Source organism: Thermobia domestica, chromosome 7 (assembly GCF_964235325.1).
Source record: "Thermobia domestica chromosome 7, izTheDome1.hap1.1, whole genome shotgun sequence".
Taxonomy (NCBI): Eukaryota; Metazoa; Arthropoda; class Insecta; order Zygentoma; family Lepismatidae; genus Thermobia; species Thermobia domestica.
This window is the reverse complement of record NC_137460.1, coordinates 289,994,505-290,015,448: the sequence shown is the minus strand read 5'-3', so window position 1 is coordinate 290,015,448 and position 20,944 is coordinate 289,994,505. Positions and strand designations below refer to the sequence as shown.

At 35.3% G+C, this 20,944-nt stretch overlaps 1 protein-coding gene across 4 annotated transcripts in view; it reads left to right on the top strand.

Annotated features, from left to right (window-relative positions):
* Positions 1 to 370: 370 nt before the first annotated feature.
* Positions 371 to 20,944, top strand: part of LOC145691023 (uncharacterized) — a 74,326-nt gene continuing 53,752 nt past the window's right edge. Inside the window, exons 1-3 of one of the 4 annotated variants that reach the window (XM_081766569.1) lie at positions 371 to 583; positions 3,137 to 3,934; positions 6,995 to 9,389. In XM_081766569.1, coding sequence (XP_081622695.1) covers positions 3,270 to 3,934; positions 6,995 to 7,646 — 1,317 coding nt within the window. In that variant the 5' untranslated portion in view covers positions 371 to 583; positions 3,137 to 3,269 and the 3' untranslated portion in view covers positions 7,647 to 9,389. Of the gene's footprint in view, positions 584 to 3,136; positions 3,935 to 6,994; positions 9,390 to 17,703; positions 17,815 to 20,944 lie in introns of those variants that run through there. The other 3 variants (XM_081766568.1, XM_081766566.1, XM_081766567.1) reach the window with 3 other exon arrangements.

Sequence of the window (20,944 nt, the reverse complement as noted above, 5' to 3'; positions counted from 1 at the left end):
TTCAGAACATTTACTTTTCCTTATCTTGATCAAGAGGGTCCGAAACTATAATTTGCCTACGCCACTGCTCACACCATAATTTAAAGAAAACCACTGGAGACCTCAAAGCCGCGCTTGATTTTGCTGGGATGGGATAAATAATAGTTTGACATCTTTCATGTACGGCTCTGGAGCCGCCACTGTAGTTGGGAAGCATTCCTGGATAACCAAAAAGCACTCTTCGCGACTATCTACATCTATATAATTTCGAAATCGTCATGTCATGTATCCTATTATTTTGTTTCGACCTATTTTGAATTAAACAAAAAAATTGGAAATATACATTCATGAAACAATTTCTATCTTGCATTGAAATTATTTTAATAGAGAGGTAATACTGGATTGGAGTTTCCAACCCTGAAAGCAATCTCTTTCTGTTCTCTTTTCACAATGTTCTGAATTATCAATCTGAATTTAGGCATAATAATGACATTAATAAGATCGTGTGTTAGCTAACATTGCGGTTGTTCTTACTCACAACCAAATTATGTGTGAAGGCGGTTTCTAAGGTTCTGAAGCAATACACAAATTTTAGTTAATACGGGTAAGTACCTCAGGATTTGAGAAAAGTACTTAAAATAATCACATAAATAGAGCTGTGTAATTACTCATAAATAATTTTAAAGTAAAGAATATATAACGGGTAGTATTTAGTTTCTTTCCCAAATCAGTTAGTAATGATTACTCTTCGTTATTTGTAACTTTTGATGTAGACATTAGTATAAATGCAATGTGGGCGTATGACAAAACACGAACCAACTTGTGCTAGGTAGCCACTAAAAAGTACGAATGCTATCTAAGTGAATCACAGTGGGAGCGCAGCAAGAAGCCCGAGTGGAAACGAGAAAGGGCGTCAATAGGGAGCAAGTGCTCAGCGACAGTGGGTTTATGCATAAGTGAGGCCGTTCACAATGGCTCACTGTCGGTCACAATATCAGTTCGGAAGCCGTCAATAAATTTGGGGAGATTCTAATTACCATCCTATAACTGGAACTGTTTTACTGGAACGTTAAATTTATCTTTTATTTAAGTAATTTGAAGTAAATATTGTTAACAGTGAAAATACATGTTTATACTATAGGACAAGTAAAGCAGATCGAATGTAAAACGCAACGTACTGTTTCGTGTACAGAGTCTTCACTTTCTAGGATGATACGAATTCGGTTAAATGGAAATAGAATGATAGTATGGAGTGTTGCACATTTATTGAATTCCTAAAAATAATCCGTACAGCAAGGAAGCGACGTAAATAATTGTTCGCTATACTGTTTACAATACCAAAGGAATGGTACACGTTAGCGTTTCCAAATATACTACGAAAGCAAACTGTTCTTCTTCTGAAAGTATACCCTGTTAGATTTTTAAAGTTCGTTAACAAATATACACACTAATATCTTCCGGTGCATAAAATATGTTCTACTTGAATCCGCTGTGCACTACTCAGTTGCCTACTCTAGGTAGTGCTTTTTTAGTGTCGAGCAGTTCCAGGTGGGTTCTTGAAAGAGGAAAGCATAGCTAATACATTTGAAAAATAGCGAATCGAATTCAAGAGTTTCAAAAGCATTAGGAGTTAATATATTATATCTTTCGTCTAGGAAGTATTTCATGTTAAAATCTAATGGGACGTTAATTGTACGAATATGTAATCGTAAGTAAAATTGCCGTTATTATTTCTTAAAATTTTATCGTAAAAGAGAAAGGAATTTTGTGGTCATTATCATTGTGCACTCATATTGCGAATGTGTGGAAGGGAAGAAATGAAAAGGTGACAATAAAGAAACTATTCTTCTCAAAGTAAAAACTAACTTTTTCCTTTTTCGTATCATTTCTTTACTTCTGAAGCTCGTCAATTTTCACTAGCTATATTCCAGTTTAATTATACATTTATCAATGAACGAACAAACCTCTGTAAAGATCATATGTTATTTGGAGGAGAGTCTGTACCACAGTTTGTTGTATTAAGGTATAATATTGTACAATGTTGATTTAACCAGTGTTATTAGAAGTGAGGAATTTGTCAAAAACTTTTATCCATTTTGTTCGTCGACAATAATAAGAGAGGTATGCAAGATTTGCTTCTTTGGCGGCAGGCTTATAGATATGATTGCATGAAATGATTTTGTTTCGTGACCTAGAGATAAGTATTTTGGTACTGCTATTTCTGATTCAAAATACTAATACATTTATCATATTGTTGGTAAACTGTTTATTTATATTATTTATGTGTGCGTATGTAATTTGAAGAAACACCCAGCCGACCAGTTTCGATTGAAGTACCCCATGAAATGTTGTTGGTATTACTATTAATTTAAATCTTAGAGATACACTGTACCGTCTGTATGCCAACTTATTTGCTGCTTTTCTATGCATATATCGCTTGTGATGAAAAGTGACCTTTTTCTTCACAATCAAAACGATACTTCTGAATGGTCAAGATATTTCTTTTTGTTTGTTTGTTTGTTTTTGTCACGGCCTAATATGCTTTTTGCAATATATTTGTTCCAGTTTTATTAAACACGACTGTTAACATCATCTAGTAGTATGTAAGAAGTATTTGTTCTTGTAAGATTGACTAGGGAGAAAATCGATTGGCTAACAAGCTACCCTTTGAATTATTTCTCTGCGCTCAGTCCGCATACTTTTGATAGGATTTCCATACTAGATTGAAAATTTGACATTACAGCCAAAAGAGTTGACATTTTTTCCTCTCTGATTAAGAGGGTCATAAAAGCAGATATTTCTGTCGCTAAAACGAGGGACAAATACTTTGTTTCTTGTCGCAGTGCTTTTCGTTGACAATTGTTAACCTACACTGGTGTAAACACTTTTCATTTTGAGATCACACGTATATTTCATTACTTCTTGCATTATAACTCTACAATGTGTTAAATACTTGTGCCTATTACTAATTCAGATGCATAATCTTATGTTGTTTCAGTGTTAATTCAGTTGATGCTTGTTTGATAATGAGAGACTAATAAGTAATTTTGTTGTAGAGCATATTCTGTCGAAATGCATTACTGTCATGAAGTGAAAATTTGTGATTCTTAGTTTTTCGTTTATTATTGAAAAGAAATGTTGTATATTTCTTTTTTAGGTGTATTCTCCGGGTGTTCAGAGATCTGAAAACGTATCACTAGACAAATATATGAATATGTATCTGAAAATAAGTTTTAAAGGAGGTCAATATTTTTTATGATTAATATAAATTCCTTCTGCGTTTTACTCCTATGAGAATTATGGTGGAGTCAGAGCTCAGTTTGGGAAGTAAAGAATCCTCCATGGAAACTGAAAATTGTTTTGAAGTTACTATTTATATAAAAGAAGAGCCAGTAGAATTCGCTGAAAATATAGATCTATGTGTATCAAACAGTGAAGATGAAAATATTATTAACAACTCAAAATCACTATTACCGGAAACCAAAGTAGAAATCACTGGAAGCAAAGGATCAATTTCATCAGGTAAAAGAAAACAGTATATCATTGAAAATTCAGAACCAATTTTACCAGATACAAAAAACGAAGATACGGATGAATACAGTGAACAAACTTTAACAAATATAACGAAAAATATCACTGAAAATGCCTCTGAAGTCAGAGAATCAGTACTATCGTATACTCAAGATAGCAGTGATAACAGTGAAACAATTTTACCTGACAACGGAGAGAAAAATATTGTAGAGCACTCCAGCAGATCTAGTACTCCGAAAGCAAATTCGGAAGTCGTTCATCGAAAATCAAAAATGAACATAAAAAGTAATGCCTGTGCATTACATGATTCTGATATTCAGTTTAAAACAGAAGTAGACGAAGCTCCTGAACAATCATATAAATCGTTTCCAACTGATACGGTACAAGATAGACGAGATGATTTAGCTGGAAACCAAGGTGTAAGGTAATGTTAATTTTATTAACCTATTTTAATGTTATCAGTGTTTTTACATTTTTCTGGTAAGATGTTTTATGATGCTTTCAGATTCTTTGTTAATATTTTTTTTATATATATATTCCGATGAATGTTGATGCATTATTACAATTTTTATATGCAACTTCTAATCCTACAAAAGGAAGTTTAGGGGGCGCGGTGGCTCATTGGTAGAGCGTTCACCTCTGGTGCTTGGGGTCCCGGGTTCGATCCCAGCCCCCGCCAAGTGAACTTTCTGGTGGACAAACACCGTGCTCGTGGGTTTTCTCGGAGTTCTCCCGTTTCCTCCCACTTTCTTCATTCCACCATTTCACTCATCTCATAATCACCGTCTCCTTTAGCCTAACCGGCATAACCGTGGGACGTAAAACTTAAAGATTTCATTTCATTTCAAACGGAAGTTTAATGATTATTTTCGTAAATAATAATTCCATACATCTACGCTGTGTTACTTATACCGATCCATAGGGAACCTATTCTCTCTGTGACATTTTAGTAAAGGAGTAAGAATTTATCTGGGATCTTCTGCTGTTTAGAAATAAGCTAGGAGCTATGGACATTTTGAGGAAGCAATGGCGAAGGACAGATAAGTAACACGTAAGGAAGTGGGCACCTTGTAACTGTCATCGTGATTTGACCGCCCTTCGTAGGAATGCAATTTATGCATGTAGAATTTGTTATCTTTCTTGTTTGTATCAGTGACTTGATCTTGTCGTGCGTAGAACAACTGACATACCGGAGAGACTGCTTGATAATCGAAGCCTATTGGAAAAGTGTGAGTCACTGTACCTTGAGCTACTTCAGATAAATTTCATTAGATTTTCCAAGTAATTTATGCGTCACCTAAACGCATTTTTTAGCGCTTTTTTAAGTATGGCAAGAAACGCCATATTCATGTTCGGAGACTAAATTGGTTTTAAGAGACCAAATGAGAATATGAACTTCTATCCCTTTGTTTTTTTGCATACATTCCACGATTATATTCTGAGCGCCGATTTTACCCCTGTTATAGAGAAATGCCGCTTGCTGTACAATGTATTTAATTTGTGTCGTACGAGTATCTTACAAGATTTGAAATTGTAACTACTTCTTCCCTTTCACCAGATCTTTGTGCAATTGCTACATGCTTCTTTTCAATTTGCGTGCCCGCCCTACGAAGCCATTGTGCTAGAAAAACTTGAATGTATTTCGTATCACGCATTTTCATTCTAAATCGCTTCGCTTCTAAATATTTACATTTACTATTTTAGTTTCTTTAAATGTTAGTGTTTTTCTGGGAACTCTTCCTTGGTAAAGAGCTGTGCAGCATATACAGCCTTGAGTATAATTTGGAGGGCGTGGTGGCTCAGTGATTGAGCGTTCACCTCCAGTGCTTGGGGTCTTTGGTTCGATCCCAGCTCGCGCCGTGTGGTCTTTGTGGTGGACAAACACCGTGCTCATGTGTTTTCTCGGCGTTCTCTCATTTCCTCCCACTTTCTTCATTCCATCATTTCACTTGTCTCTCATCATCACCGTCTCCTTTAGCCTAACCGGCTTAAACGCGGGACGTAAAACTTAAAGATTTCATTTCATTTTTTGAGTGTAATTTCTTTCCTCTACCCGTGTCGCACTTTTCTCCAAGACAACCTTAAAATATCCTAACACTTCTCTTTGCGTTATTTTAAACTGAAGAATCCCGCGATTGAGTGTAAGAGAGATGTTCCTAGAATTTGGGTAACTTACTTGTGCTTTATACATCTTCCATATTGGCGAATAGTACTGTGTGATTAAAAGTAATTTCTTTTATGAGAAAAGGTGCTCGAGGCTTACTCGTCAAATTCGGGAATATGTTATTGCACGAAACTTAGATGCAGATATGCATTATCAATGGAATTAGGAAAATTGGCATTCCTAAAGTTCAAAATGTTTTTTCCTTGAGACTGATGTATAACAGGGAGTTGGATTGGGTATTTAACACTCTAATGTATTTTTAGAAATCATTAACTTCGTGTGCAGTCATTAAACATTGAAGAAGCACTAAGTACGATTTAAGTTTATTCGTACGTTAGCTGTCGTTAGTTTTACCATATTTACGAATATTTACGAAATTTGTGACTTTGGCGCACAATTCTGAAGATATTTGTATGCTCCGAAGTATAATTTTTAAACATTTTACGAGTTATAAAAATCCTTCAGTCTTCAACACTGCTGGGTTTGTTTATGAAAATTTACTATTTTTTTCATGTACGAAATGCACAGTATATTCTTTGCTAATATTGCTGATTGATTAACAGATATGGCTACTAACGGCTTGTGATTGGAGGAAATTAATTCATTTGAACCAGTGCGCGAAGGATGGCGTATTCTGGCGTGTTAAATTCCAGCTTGCTCACGAGTATTTTCTCGTTATAACAGGAAGCCTTGTTAATAATATTGTACATGTATACCAATCATTAATAGACTGTTTGGCATATAACAGGGAGTGTCAGATTGTTTTCTTGTGATTGGTGTAGTAAAAAAAAACTGTCGACGGAGAGTTTCATATAATTTCACTCAATTATATTAGGTGGAGATATTACTATTAAACGAAATTTTTTATCTCGGAATAGCTTAGATGCTGAAAATCACGTAATTGCGTAAGAATATTCTCGAATGAAATAATCTTCATATTTACCAGTATTGTTAATGAGTATATTTATTTCGTAAATGAGGCTCTCTATATTAATCTAGCGGTTAGCATATGCGTCTTTGGTTCGCTTTCCCTTGAAAAAGATTTTCATTCCTCATGGGCAGACATGTTGACTTGAGTTCAACCTTAAACTGAAGATTCATGTTTCGTATAGTGAGAAGGAATGCTAAAAGCTTACAAACATATTTTGTAGATGTATTCTTAGAAGAGATGCAGAGTAGTAGATGTTAAAGTAGTGTATGTGTTATATTTGTGTATAGGGAGGGAAATCTATGTTGAACGCATGTGTTATATAATTTGTAAAATTTTATTTATATAATTTTCCTTTATATTAACATATGTTTCATTCTCTTGCGTATTAGGCAATATGGAGGGGATGGAGAAAACATAATCTCTCGTATGTCAGGATATGTTTATATCTGTAAACATTGTAGTATGGCTTTTTCACGAAGCGATTATTTAAAATCACATTTATCTTTGCATATAAACGTTGAAATTTTCATGGGTGATCAACGTACTGATGAATACGAAAGGTCAGTGTCCCAGAATGATCAACTGGCTGAAGGAATACTGGGCAATAGAAAAGATAAACCCTATTCTTGTGAGCAATGTGGAAAATCGTTTGGTTGGAAAAGTGACTTGAACCGTCACATATTAACCCATAGTGATGAAAGACCCTTTTCTTGTACTGAATGTTTTAAATCGTTTGGTTCGAATCGATATTTGAAACAGCACATGTTAACGCATACAGATCAAAAACCGTATGCTTGTGACGAATGTGGTACAAGGTTTCGTCGGAATGGAGATTTGAAACGGCACATTTTAGGCCATACAAATGAGAAACCATTTGCTTGTGAACAATGTGGTAAGGCGTTTAGTAAGGTTAAATATTTGAAAACTCATAAGTTAATTCATACAGGTGTCAAACCATACAGTTGCAAAGAATGTAATAAATCATTTCGCGAAAGGAACAAGTTAAAACGACACATCTTGTTGCATGAAAGTAAAAAATAATTATCTTTGTGATAAATCTCGTGAATCGTTTAGCGATTGGAAATTTTATAAAGGTATCCATAAGAAGAAAGACAGTACGCAATGTAGAAAGTCGTTTCTTTACCATGGCGTATTGAGGAATCATATATTGATACGTACAGAAAAACGAAAATAATTCGGTTTAAGATCCCACGGATATATTCTTTAGGCTAAAGGAAACGATGATAAAACGAGTGAATAATGATGATAGAACTGGAGGAATAAGTATGTGGAAGGAAACGTGTGAGTACCCAAAGAAAACCCATGGACATGATTTTGTCCACCACAAACTTACTTGATCGGGATACATACAAAAGAATAACCTGATTCAGTTCAGGTATGACGTAAAACTTTTCATAGAAAGAAGTAAATCAAATTACGCATTACATGTCATAGCGTAAAAGTATCTGAATGCTGCAGCGGATTATTTCGAGTCGAACCTTGTTTGCAACTAACAAAAACCCATGCAAGTCACCAGCTGAATTCTTTGTAGTATTTAAAGGGTGCCTGTATTAATATCATAAATGTCAGTTTTCTGCGTGAGAGATGTAACAAATTATTTTCACATCACTACAGAATATGTAATGGCTTATATTTTGAGTCTGCAATGCTTTAATAGAAGACTCTAACGCAAAGATTGATGGTTCTTTTTGTACATGGTAAAGTTAATAATGATGAATTTTATTATAGTTTGACTTTTTGGTCACATTTTCGCATTTGCACTCTTAGCTGTTCTTGTGGCCAGCATGTGCACTTTTAGTACGTGATTCCAGGTTGATCTCCATTGGGAGGGTATTCAAGTTTGAATAAACTTCGGTCGATTAAATTTCACTTTGAACTCTTAAGTCTTCTTCTCACAGAGTCTAACTGATGAGAACGGATGCAAAATATCAATAACCAAGCAATTTTCATTGCCTTGGATTTACATCGTTTTAATATCTTAAGAAATTCGTACAGGTTGGTGCTGAAACTGGTTACTAGAACGTGGTGGTTCCTGTACAATGTTTGGACGTTGAAATCCTGCGCGAAACACAGCACGTCGAATTGGAATATTCTTTCGTGTTTCACTTAATTGCAAATGAGGGGTGTCGTTTAAGACCTCGCTTGAGGGAGCAAGACACCACCGATATAACACTTTCACGTTTTGTACTACTATATTAGTAGGCAATTGATTAAAAAATATGTATTCCTCAAACTTTTGGGGGGAGGGGGCAGTTGCCCTCTCGTGTCTCCTTGAAATGACGCCCATGTTGCAAATTACATTTTCGTTTCATATTGCCTTAAAAAGTCAAGAGAAATTATAACCTCAATATTGCTCAAGGATGTAATTGATTTGATAGATTATTTCTGAAATTATTAGCAGTATTAATATGTCAACTTGTGTACCCTTATGATTTCCGTGGTAGTTTATCACCTGAATTAAAAAGTTCGAAAATTGCATCTGCATATACACGAATGTACTTCATTGGTTGTATCTTACTTTAAGAGCCAGTCCTTTATAAGTTCATAAATTTCGAAAATCAAATACGAAATTAAATTTTTGTGTAGAATACATCGATATGATAGTAAATGTTCTTCGACCGTACCGTTAATTATTATAGATAATAGGTTTATTTATCTTGAATAAAATTAAAAATAATTTGATGTTTAAAAGTTTTTAATCATTTTACTAAAGTACAAAGTACTATTCCGATCAGTTCAAATAATTTGTAATATATATATATATATATAATATATATATATATATATATATATATATATATATATATATATATATGCTGTATTATTATTGTAAGTTATAAATATTTCCTTCTTGTGTTTGTATACGTTTTGTAATTCAAGCATAAATAGAAGCACGTATTCATATTTCGATACTGAAATTGAACAGTTGAGTGTGGTCTAGGTTATCGCGGCGTACCCAAGTATTAAATATTATCTATCTAGTTTTGTATATTAATGTATGAGTGATTTCATTTTGGAACAAGCACTAAGAAGTATGTATGCTAGTTTATTGAATTGTGGCTATAACAATTTTCAAGAAATAACTCCACAGTGTATTGTAAATTATCATCAATACTAAGTGGTAAAAGTATACATGTAAAGATTATAGAACTTAATTTGTTAATAGATGTAGAACGTATTACTTGGTTGTTGTTGAAACTTTATTAAATCACACTCTGAAGGAAGTAGTATAAGTTTAAACATACTTTTAAAAAATAATCCTGATTTTTAATTTCACCATAGTTGTGTTCATAATTACAACCTGATATGTGAATCCACTGTCTACTTGAAGTAGGGTTGAGTTTTACAAGGTTTATACAAATTTATAAAAGTAGGTCTGTAAGAAGCTCGCGATATTAATATAAACTCAAACAGCAATGGACGAAGGTTGACGTTCTGGGTGCTCACGTAGATGTGTAGTAAGTACATATACTTTTAGAGAACATATAATTCTACTATCTGACAAAAAATTTATTTTTCTCGTATACTGATAAATGGACTTTGCAGAGCCAAGAAACCATAAATAATTAGGAATCGTAATAGCTATACTACTTAGATAATCGTTTAAGAAGGTCAAATGATTACAATGGTAAGGAGCTTGTAAAATAGTTTTTTGCAGTTATTTTCCACAATATAGAAATGAGAGAGACAAAACGTTAATTTACTGGTAACCATATACGTAAATAGCCTAGTATGTTAAAAATTTTAAGTTTTATTAAACACTTTCCACTCCTTCGTATCACAAGCATTCGTGACTGACAATCGTGCTACTCTGTTAATCTCTTAGTTTGAAGATTGGAATCTTTCGTGAATAAGCGGTTATTTACGCGCCTTTGGCGTGGGAGATCCGGGTTCGATTCCGGCGGGAACTCGTTCAAATTTCACGTTAACCAGTAGGTCACGTCTCATAGCCTCGCTGTTGAAAGCTACGTTAAACTCCAAATCAACACAACTCCTTTTATTTCATGCCACATAAACCTTTTCGGTATAATGCTCTAAGCAGTGATGAAAATTTTCCGATTCATAAAAACATACTCCACTTATTCCTACATCGTTGCTTATCCGTAATGTGAGGTGAAAATTTTTTTTCTATTTTTTTCCGGAAAATTTTTCCCTTTTTAACAAATATCAGTGATGAAGTAACAATTCCTCAGTATTCATAAAATTGATTGACTTCATGTATAGAATTTAAAAAAAAAGTGAAAGATCGTTTAAAAAATCTGAGAATTTTCACGGCTCAGACAATTTTCAGTATTACGTAGCAACAAGTGAAAGAATTCTTCATGAATCGAAAAATTGTCTATTTTGTATAGAGAAAATTTTCCGGAAAATTTTCTGATCAATAGAAACATACTCCACTTATTCCTACATCGTTGTTTAGCCGTGATGTGAGGTGGAAAATTTTCTTCTTTACTTTCTCGGAAAATTTTTCCGTTCTTAACAAATATCAGTGATCAAGTAACAGTTCTTCAGTATTCATAAAATTGATTGAAACCATGTAGAGAAATGTTAAAAAGTGAAAGATCGTTTAAAGAATCTGATAATTTTCATTGCTCACACAATTTTCAGGACTATGTAGGAACAAGTTAAACAACCTTTCATGAATCGAAGTCAATTGTTCTGTCTTGCATGGAAAAATTGAAGAAATTTTTATGAGTCGGAAAATTTTCATCATTTTGAAGCAAAAAGTAAAAGAACTTTTTGTGAATTGGAAAGTTTTATTGCACTGTAGAAACAAGTGATAGGAATTTTCATAGATCGGAAAATTTTCATCACGGTGTAGAAACAAATGAAAAAAACTTTTTATAATCCGGACAATTTTGGATATTATGTATAGTGGTGTTTGGTGGAAAATTTTCTACTATGTTTAGCTGCACATTCAGCTATTAAATTCAATTCCTCTAGAGGAAAGTTAGACAGCAACAAATTATCATTTTCCAATTAGCTTTCGGAAACCAGAAAATTTTCTAATATTTCAAGTTTGGGAGTAAAAATAGTGTTTCTCTCTCTCTCTCTCTCTTTGTGTGTGTGTGTGTGTGTGTGTGTGTGTGTGTGTGTGTGTGTGTGTGATTGTGAAGTGCAGGAAACATACATCGGGTTCGTAGAGAACAAATATGCCATTCCAATATTTAAAATGTAACAAGAAATTGAAAAGAAACCTTTGTGAATTTATCAATTTCAGAAACAGAAAATTCCATTATTTCTTCACATGTAGGTCTGCCTATGTAATGAATAATTACATAAAAGTTCTTTATGAAGATTATTTTTGTAACAGAAATTAAGAAAAAATGATTTTATTGTGTTTAATACTCGTAAATCATAATTTCAATATTGGAATCTTGTATAATTAATATTTTACAGCAGATATTTGTATTGTAAAACTACCATTATTATGTATAAAAATGTATTAGAAATAATGACAATTCGATAGAACAAGTACATATATATAAAATATGTATTTTGTTTTGTAAATTAAAATGAAATTACTTGTTGCTTTTAGAACGCAGCGTTAATAGTGCAGCTTTTTGTGTTTCTTCTATTATTTTATTGGAAGAACAACTACACAAATCAGCTTGCTCATTAGTTACATTTCACTTTCCCTTCTGAATGAATATATGAATAAATAATCTAGAAAATGATCAGTATTTTCTTTCATGTTACTTAAACTCGAATTTTGGGTAGCTAAAAAGTTACACTTGGCACTTTATATTATATGCACTTATTTATAAATGTTGCAGTATGTAAATCTATAAAAGTAGTCAAGCTATGAGAAAACCGTCCTATGCGTATTAAACTGACTAAATCTAATATTGTAAGATCAAAGGTGGATTCTGAGGGAAGGACGAATTGAAGTTTTTGAAACATTCTTGAAATGAAGAATCGTTAGATTTTCACTTCATGAAACTTTTTAGGGCAATATTTATTACCAATCAATTTTACGGCTAAACGACGATGTAGAAATAAGTGGAGTATGTTTTTATGAATCGCAAAATATTCATGACTTTTAATAAATTGAAATTTTAAATAATAGAATCCGGTTCCCGAAAGCTAATTGGAAAATTTGTTGCTGACTAACTTTCCTCTACAGAAATTCAATTTTGTAGCTCTATGTGAAACTAAATGTAGTAGAAAATTTTCCACCTAACATCACTATACATAATATCCAAAATTATTCGGCTTATGAAAAGTTTTTTCCACTTGTTTCTAAACCATGTTGAAAATTTTCCCGATTGTCCTATGTCGATCGTGTTCGTTTTCTGGGCTTGGAGTTTGACCACAGACTTACATGGGCTGCTCATGTTCGGGTACAGAAGTATCGCTGTCTTCGCTCCATGAACTTACTACGTATGGTGTCTCATCTCTCGTGGGGTGCTGACCGTGTGGTGTGGTGATGCTGCGTTTATACCGTAGCCTCATCCGCTCACAATTGGATTATGGCTGTGTTGCCTATGGTTCTGCTCGACCTTCCATCCTACGTCATCTGGATGCAGTTCATCATCTTGGCCTTCGTTTGGCGCTTGGAGCTTTTCGAACCAGCCCTATTCCTGGTCTCTATGTTGAGGCACATGAGCCATCTCTTTCCCACCGTCGAGACTGCCTGCTTTTGTGATATTACATTCATATTCAAGCTTTACCTGCCCATCCTTCGGCCTTTGCACTTGAGGCTGGTGCTAGCTACGCCAGATATCAAGCACGACCCACTGCTACTCGGCATTTTGGCATTCGTGCTCTAGACCTTGTGGCTTCCTTAGGACTGGGAGTCCCTGCTATCTGTCCATTGGGCTTCCTTCCTATTCCTCCGTGGACTGTTCTTCCACCAGTTGTCAGTTTTCATTTACTGCAATTTAAGAAGTCTCTTACCAGCAATCAACAATTTTGTCAGGAATTCTTCTCTTTTCTCGACGCGTACCGTACCTACGCTATCTTCTACACAGATGGTTTGAGGCATGACGATTTTGTTGCTGTGCCTTCGTCATGGATGACCATGGCGCTGGCTTGAAGCTACGCCCTACTTCCACTGTGTTCACTGCTGAATTGGTTGCTATTCTGGAGACCCTGCATTATATTCGTCGACGCCACCTTCGACAGGTTCTTGTCTGCTCTGACTCCAGCGGCGCTTTATGTAGTGTTACCGACGTGTCAACTGCGCACCTTATAGTTCAGCAAATTTTCCTCTCCTGCCATTCCTTACGTCTTGCAGGTTGTGACGTCCAATTTTGTTGGGTGCCTGGCCATGCTGGTATTCCAGGTAATGAGCATGCCGACCGTGTTGCCAGAGAAGCTGCCCTTACAGGACGTGCCTATCCGGTACCGCTCTCCAGCTCTGATATTCGTCCTATGATAGATCGTCTTCTCCTTCACCGCTGGCAGACACTGGGATGAGCACGTTCAGGACAAATTATACGCTGTGAAGCCGCGACTTGGTGTTTGACCCACGAGTTCTCGTCCCTCAAGACCGGAAGAACGCATATTGGCACGCCTATGTATTTGGGCACAGTCATCTGACCCATGGATACCTATTACGTCGGCAGAACCCACCTTCCTGTTCGAATTGTGGTGCGTCCCTGACCATCCGCCACCTTCTCGTGGAATGTATTCCTCTTGCTCCTGAGCGAGCTCGCCTGGCAATCTTGCTTGGAGACGATGAATCCATGATCCAGAAAGTGTTCACTTATTTGCAGAATCTGTATGTTCTGAATGCTCTGTGAGTGCATTTCTCACGTTACTTTTAATTAATTTATTTCTGACTTTATCTACTCTTTCTTAGCTTTCACTATGATTTTATGCTTATCATAGCATTTCCTTGCTTTTATTCTATTACTGCACTGTTATCTTCAGTACTAATTATGGGCTGCCCTACGTGTGTTCACTTATTGCCGAGCTGCCCCGGCAGAGAAGATTAACATGCATTTGTGTACTAACCAATCCTTGTATTTGTGTATTGAGTTTGCACATTTTCTAAATGCTATGACGTTTTGCTTCATCCGTGCTCTGACACTTTAGCATGCTCCAGATACCTCTTTTATTTTATTATGTCTGCGCTACTATATTTCTCTTCTTGGATACTTTTATTTTGTTGCTGTCAAAGAAGGGTGCAAAAGACCCCGCTCTCGACGCGCCCACCCAAACCATTTCAATCAATCAATCAATTCCTTTCCCTTTCTAGCACAATAACTTCTTCCCAGTTCACATCATGTCCTTTTTCTTTCACGTGTTTAAATATTGTGTTAGTTTCTCTGCCATATTTCACATCACTTTTACGTTGTTTAATTCTAGCCTTCAACAATTTTCCCGTCTCCCCAATATATTTCATATCACAATCCTTACACTTTATACAATAAATGACACCTTTTTTTTATCTCCTTTTTCTCTTTTCCTTCCTTTCCTTTTGATAAGGTCCAACAACGTTCTGCTACTTTTCTATACAACTTGACCCCTTGCTTTCTTAATATCTTTTTCAAAATCTCGGTATTTTTTTTCTAGCCCTACAATGACTTTTCATACCCACTTATTTTCCTCCCCACTTTTATCTTTCCCACAGACCACAGGAGCTTTAATGATTCCTTAAGATGAAAGGATATGGAAAGGCATTGTCTAAAAGTCTGTCCACAACTTCATAAATTCTGCCGTATGACTAATAGTTCGAAGAAAATTATCTAAGTTGCAGCATTCTTTCATAGATTCTCGACCACGAAGTGACACATCACCAGAACACACGAAAATGATAACACGAAACACTCGATTTAATACTTCCTGCCAATAATTAATGCTCAGTTGTGTTACAAATCGAGCTTGCTTACCATTGTTCGCCTTGTGATTCATGAAGATTTTGCCCTTACGGAATGAATATGGCCTTCTGAGCTTTCATGCCTTACTATTTTACTTAACAAGTTCTTCCATGTATTTATGTCAGTAATCCATTCTTCTCGGAAATTTTGTCTCCGCCTATCTGCAAACACCCAGCACGGCACACAGGATATTTCATCTAACTTGGAAGAATAACATAACCAAAGTCTTTTTTTTAAGAACACCAGCTTTCTTTCGAAAAGTGTAGCACTCGTTGGAAAATCTGCGATTCCCATCACTTTAATTTGCAGAATACACAGTAGTCTTGGCCTACATGAGCCATAGTTCGAAGTCTGCTTTTTTCAGAACAATATCTGTCACTTCAGATGGGTAGTGCCCTCATCTGTAACGTCTACAAAAATATTGTAAATTATATTGCAATCGGTCTTTTTTTTTTAAAAAAAAAATATCTAAGTATTACTCTCCAATAACGTTGAGTACGTCAGTATTCTCCTCATCCATTTAAAATTGCGTAAACTTGGTCAGTATCAGGAGCGGACGAAGGCAAAATTTTCACCCGACGAAGATGTCTTTTGCCGCCCCACCACCAAGTCCTGGCCTATATTTTATTACAGTGATATTAGAAAATACGTTAGAAAAGTTATTTTGGGGTGCTCGGTTGAGCGCTCCCTGACGTTGGCGTCCCGGGCACTTGCCCGGTTTGATCGACTCATAGTTCTTCGCTTGGTTCTGTGTTGCCGCGGAACGTGGCAATTATTACTGTGCTTCATAATCATGGCAAACTTTTTAACTCGTTTTAATCCACATCTTATAGATTATAGAATTTGTCATTATTATTGAAAGTCTGTTGAGCAGGGGAATTTTATTTGAAGTACATGTTATATAGGACTGATATCTTATTAATACAGGAGGATTAATTTCTCAATCATACAGTGCTAAAACCTCGACGAGTTTACAGTAATGCCAATAATTTGATACGCCAACGCAAGAAACTGCGAATTAAGTGAGCAGGAATTTTAATTCTTGCCATGTTCGGAAATGAAGACAGCAAAAACTTGAGGCTCCATTTATACAATTTGCTTCTTTTTTATTAAAGACCTGAGGCGCCCCCTAATATACGGAAATGGCCTGCGCCCGTAGGCAGAGTCTACCCTGCCTACCCTATTGCTACGCCACTGTTACCGACCTATTTAACTAAGAAGTTGGTTTTACTGTTTCCTAATGCCCTCATTCCGTGTGAGCATTACAAGAATTTACGTTGCGCAACGAAAGAGTTCGCAAAAGATCAGAAGAAACTATGATTGCCAATTTCCATATTGATTATATCAAGCTTAACTCCAAATATTACATTGATTTGATACAAATATATACGGTTTTTGTGCGCATTGCATAAATGTTTAGGTAAGTACACCTAAGAACTTACGCTTTACATTACGATAATATACATTTTTTTTTCGTTATGTTGCAGTAAATTGATATTTGTAAAGACGGTACCGGATTATTGTTCACGGTTTCAAAATCATGTATTATAGACTGCCATTTTCTACTCTCTATTATGAACTGGGATCAATGCGTAATTGTCTTTCTAAAAATTGCGGAGTGTAACATAGCTCAAAAGAGGCAAACTGCAGTTATAACTACTATAGTTAATATCGCAAACTGAAACGCAGATATTGCATCGTGTCAACGTAAACCGTTCATAATTGTCTCCTTTCACTTCAAAACGTGGAAGCAATATAGCTGATACATTGTCGTTCTGAATGTGATTAGAGAATAAATAAAGCTCTACTAACATGTTTCCTACAGTAGTCAGACTTTAGTATGACACTAATCATTCGTCAAATGACAGCATAAGGCCTATTATTTTTTTATTTCAGTGCCAATTAAATATTTTGCTTTGATTAGATTTAAGTCTGTATGGATTATGTTTAGGGTGCTAATTTTTTATTGGTTTGGAATATCCCAAAAAATATTTTGTTTTAGTTTGCGATAGTATCTAATGTTAAGCGTATTTTGTTTTTTTCCTTGCGTTGTTGTCCCTCTAATATGGGGAAAACTGATACGGAGTAGGTCCCATCTCTAACATTAAATAATCAATTGGAAAAATATACATTCGTTTACAAAACAATAGATTTGTCTTTTTTATTATTATTATTATTTTTGAGAGTTAGTATACTGGAGTTTCCAACCCTGAAAAGAATTTCTTGTCGAAATCATTCTTAAATTTCAGTATGGTGAGGTCGTCTGTTAGCTAAATATATTGTGTTCATTCATATCTACAAACAGCTTACGTATGGAAATATTTTTAAAGATTCTGAAATAATATAGTCAAGTAGTACGGGTAAGTACATTTGCAGAAATTAATTAAACATACATTCCATTAGTTTAATAGAGGGGGGGTTCTAAACAATATTATAAATGTAGACTTTGCAAATGCTACTCGTTTAGTGGAAAATGAATGTTTCTTTTATGTAAGTACCTAGTAATTTAACCTGTGTATTCGTACCGGTTACTCATACTTTATTTACATTAGAAGATTAGTAAAGTACAACAAAACTACCCACAATTTCCTGTACAAAGGCTACATGCTCTTGAAATGTTACAAATGTAGTTAAATAGAAAGTTAGAATGATATTAATTGTACTGTTTTTAAACACGTGAAAGTGTGGGCTATCCGTCGCCAACAAGAAGACGAAATTCTATAAGCTCCTTTGCGCTACTTACATATTGTGAAGGTATACCGACTTAATTATATTACCTGGGAAATGGTGCAGTGCTAGTTGCTACTAACGCCTTCGTACTACTTACAAGCGTTGTTCAAAGTTGTAATTTGACGATCAAAGTTAGTGTAAGCAGATAAAAAAAGAGAAAAAGCTGCTAAGTGGTACTAATATAGAATAGTGCGCCACGAAAATGGTGATTGTTATAGTTAAGATGTGTGAGTGCATATAAAAATGGATTATTTAGATATTTATTTCCCTACAGTGTAATGCTCAAGCGTCAAATTATTTCTAAATGGGGCTGACTCCAGCAGACGATTCTACGAAACAGAAAATTTATAGATAAAGTATGATGTGGAGCATTTTCCGTAAAATATCAGAATGTGAATTATTGTGAGTGCACAGCATACTGAAATGAATTTTGAGTGATAGTGAAAGTGTTGTGTATGTAAGTGTGCTCTTCCACTATCCTAATTTATGCGTATATTCCTGTCTCTGACGCGCCTGTTTCTTACGGACGACACCCTATCGCTAACACTGGTGCCACCCTGCTGCGTTCCTGCCCTGACTTGGTTAGATAGCGTTCTCCGTGCTGGGTGCTTTATATTGGCCACGCAGCACACTTTGGTTCTTGTTTTATGCACTGCAGGTTGTATACCATACGTACACACTGTATTTATACTGAACTCTCCTGATGTCAATCTGCAAGTAGTAGTGGAGCTCCTCATTTAGTGCATGCTCTGCTAAAAGAAATAAAAAGCTCTAATTTCACTTGGAAATGTAAGAAATGTGTGAAAATTTGATAGAATTGTCTGTTGTAGTAATGCCACTAAATGTTTTAGAAAGAATACTAAAGTTAAATTAATAAGTGCGTATCAAATAGGACTGTGTAACATACTAATTTCCATCGGGGTAGTATTTCTACACGATTTAAGAAAACCTGGATTTTATGTATTACAAGTGTTCTAAACTATGTAATTTTAAGCAACCTCAATTTTGTTTCTTCGCATACCATTTCTATATACACATCCCGTCGCGGTGTTCCTTGCTGTGCTTATGCCTAGGCTCTGTTATATAGCATTCTTGGTTTTAATTGTCATCTAACACAACCTATTCTCTCTCTCTCTCTCTCTCTTTTGAAAGCACAGTCGTTCTTATAATGTGCGGTTTTATACTCGCGAGAAGAAGCACGTCAGTCTGGACGCGTACTCCCGATCCCTGCAAGATTATTTGGGAATAATAAGAGTTCAGAGCGTCTAAAGAAATCATTTGACACAAAAAACGTACATATATATACACTTTTAGATAAGTGCCGACTATTCTGCACAAACTTTTGGTACCTGATTCGATTCAAGTTCCTTCTAACTCGATTTTGTGGTGGAGGAAAACCGTGCGCGAGGGTTCATTCGGGGTTGTCCCGTTTATTCATTCCAGCATTACATTAAATCCTCACCAGCTCGGTCTTCTTTAGCCTAGCCGACATATCCTGGGACGTAAACCTGAAAGATTTCATTTTATTTTGCACTTTCTGTTAGATACTAATTTGGACCGGTCCCATAACTCTGACAACACACAACAGAATTTTATTGATACAAGATGAAAACGTAACAATTACTAGTGCCATAAGAAGCTGTACCAGAGAGACGTAAAGCTGCTTGCATCTACAGAACAGCTGGTATTCGTATCTTTCTTTTTAACACTTCCATGCAGTGCCGATCGTCATTCCTTCTAGTTTTACTGCAAGCTATCACAACCCGAGACAGAACAGAATTGCAAGTCCGACGAAAGTAACCATCTTCATGCGTTTGGACTAAACGAAAAAATTGTCTCGTAATATAGAGCATACATTAGAACCCTTAAATTTATCAATCTGTTGATATAGTCGCTTACTAGAGTGATATAAGCACTAAAAAACAGCACCCTATGCCGTATTCCTATTTGAATATTTTTTGATTTGAGAATATGGTCTACTGACCGTGTGGAACGCCAACCCATAAAGTATGTTCTGAAAGTGTTTCCGTGAAATAAAGATTATGCTTGCGATCAGTATACAGGGATGAATTTAACATTACAACATAGCAGTCGTGTTGTAACAATCCGGCCAAATTCGACGGTAGTCAGGTGGCTGTCTTACAGCGTAGTAAGTAGTGTATGTCCTCCGAGAAAATCCAGGTTCCAAGAAGCCAATATAGGTAGTTGGTCAAGCTAGGGAGCTTACCAAGTTAATAGCTTTTATTGTATGTGTGTTTCATTTTTATAGCATAGCTCTGTAAAAGGATGGAAATAATCTCTCATAAACACTGTCCCAACTAAGATTTGTAGAACCTAAAATTAATTGAATAAGGAGTTCTTTTTAAAATTATTTTTGTATGTTTGATGAGCGGTTAGATATTTTTGGTATATGCCGTAAACTAAAGTTTAGCATTGCTTGTGGCAGAACAGCTTTTCGTATACCTATTTATTAAGAGGGTCGTTGGAACAGTTACCTGTTTGTGGATTACAAGAGGCAAATATTCACCCTTTCGAAAACAGTTCTCTTTGAATTTGAATATAACGCAATTGTCAATTGACTCCCTTGTATGTGTATGTCGTGTTAAAATCACCCGTAACTTTTGTCAATCTATTTACGTTACAGTTCAACATTACGTAAAATATTATTACATACATTTTTGTTACATTTTTGAAGTTTATTTAGTTGTGTATAGACAAATAAATAATAAATAATTATATTTTCCTATCTATTTTAGTGTA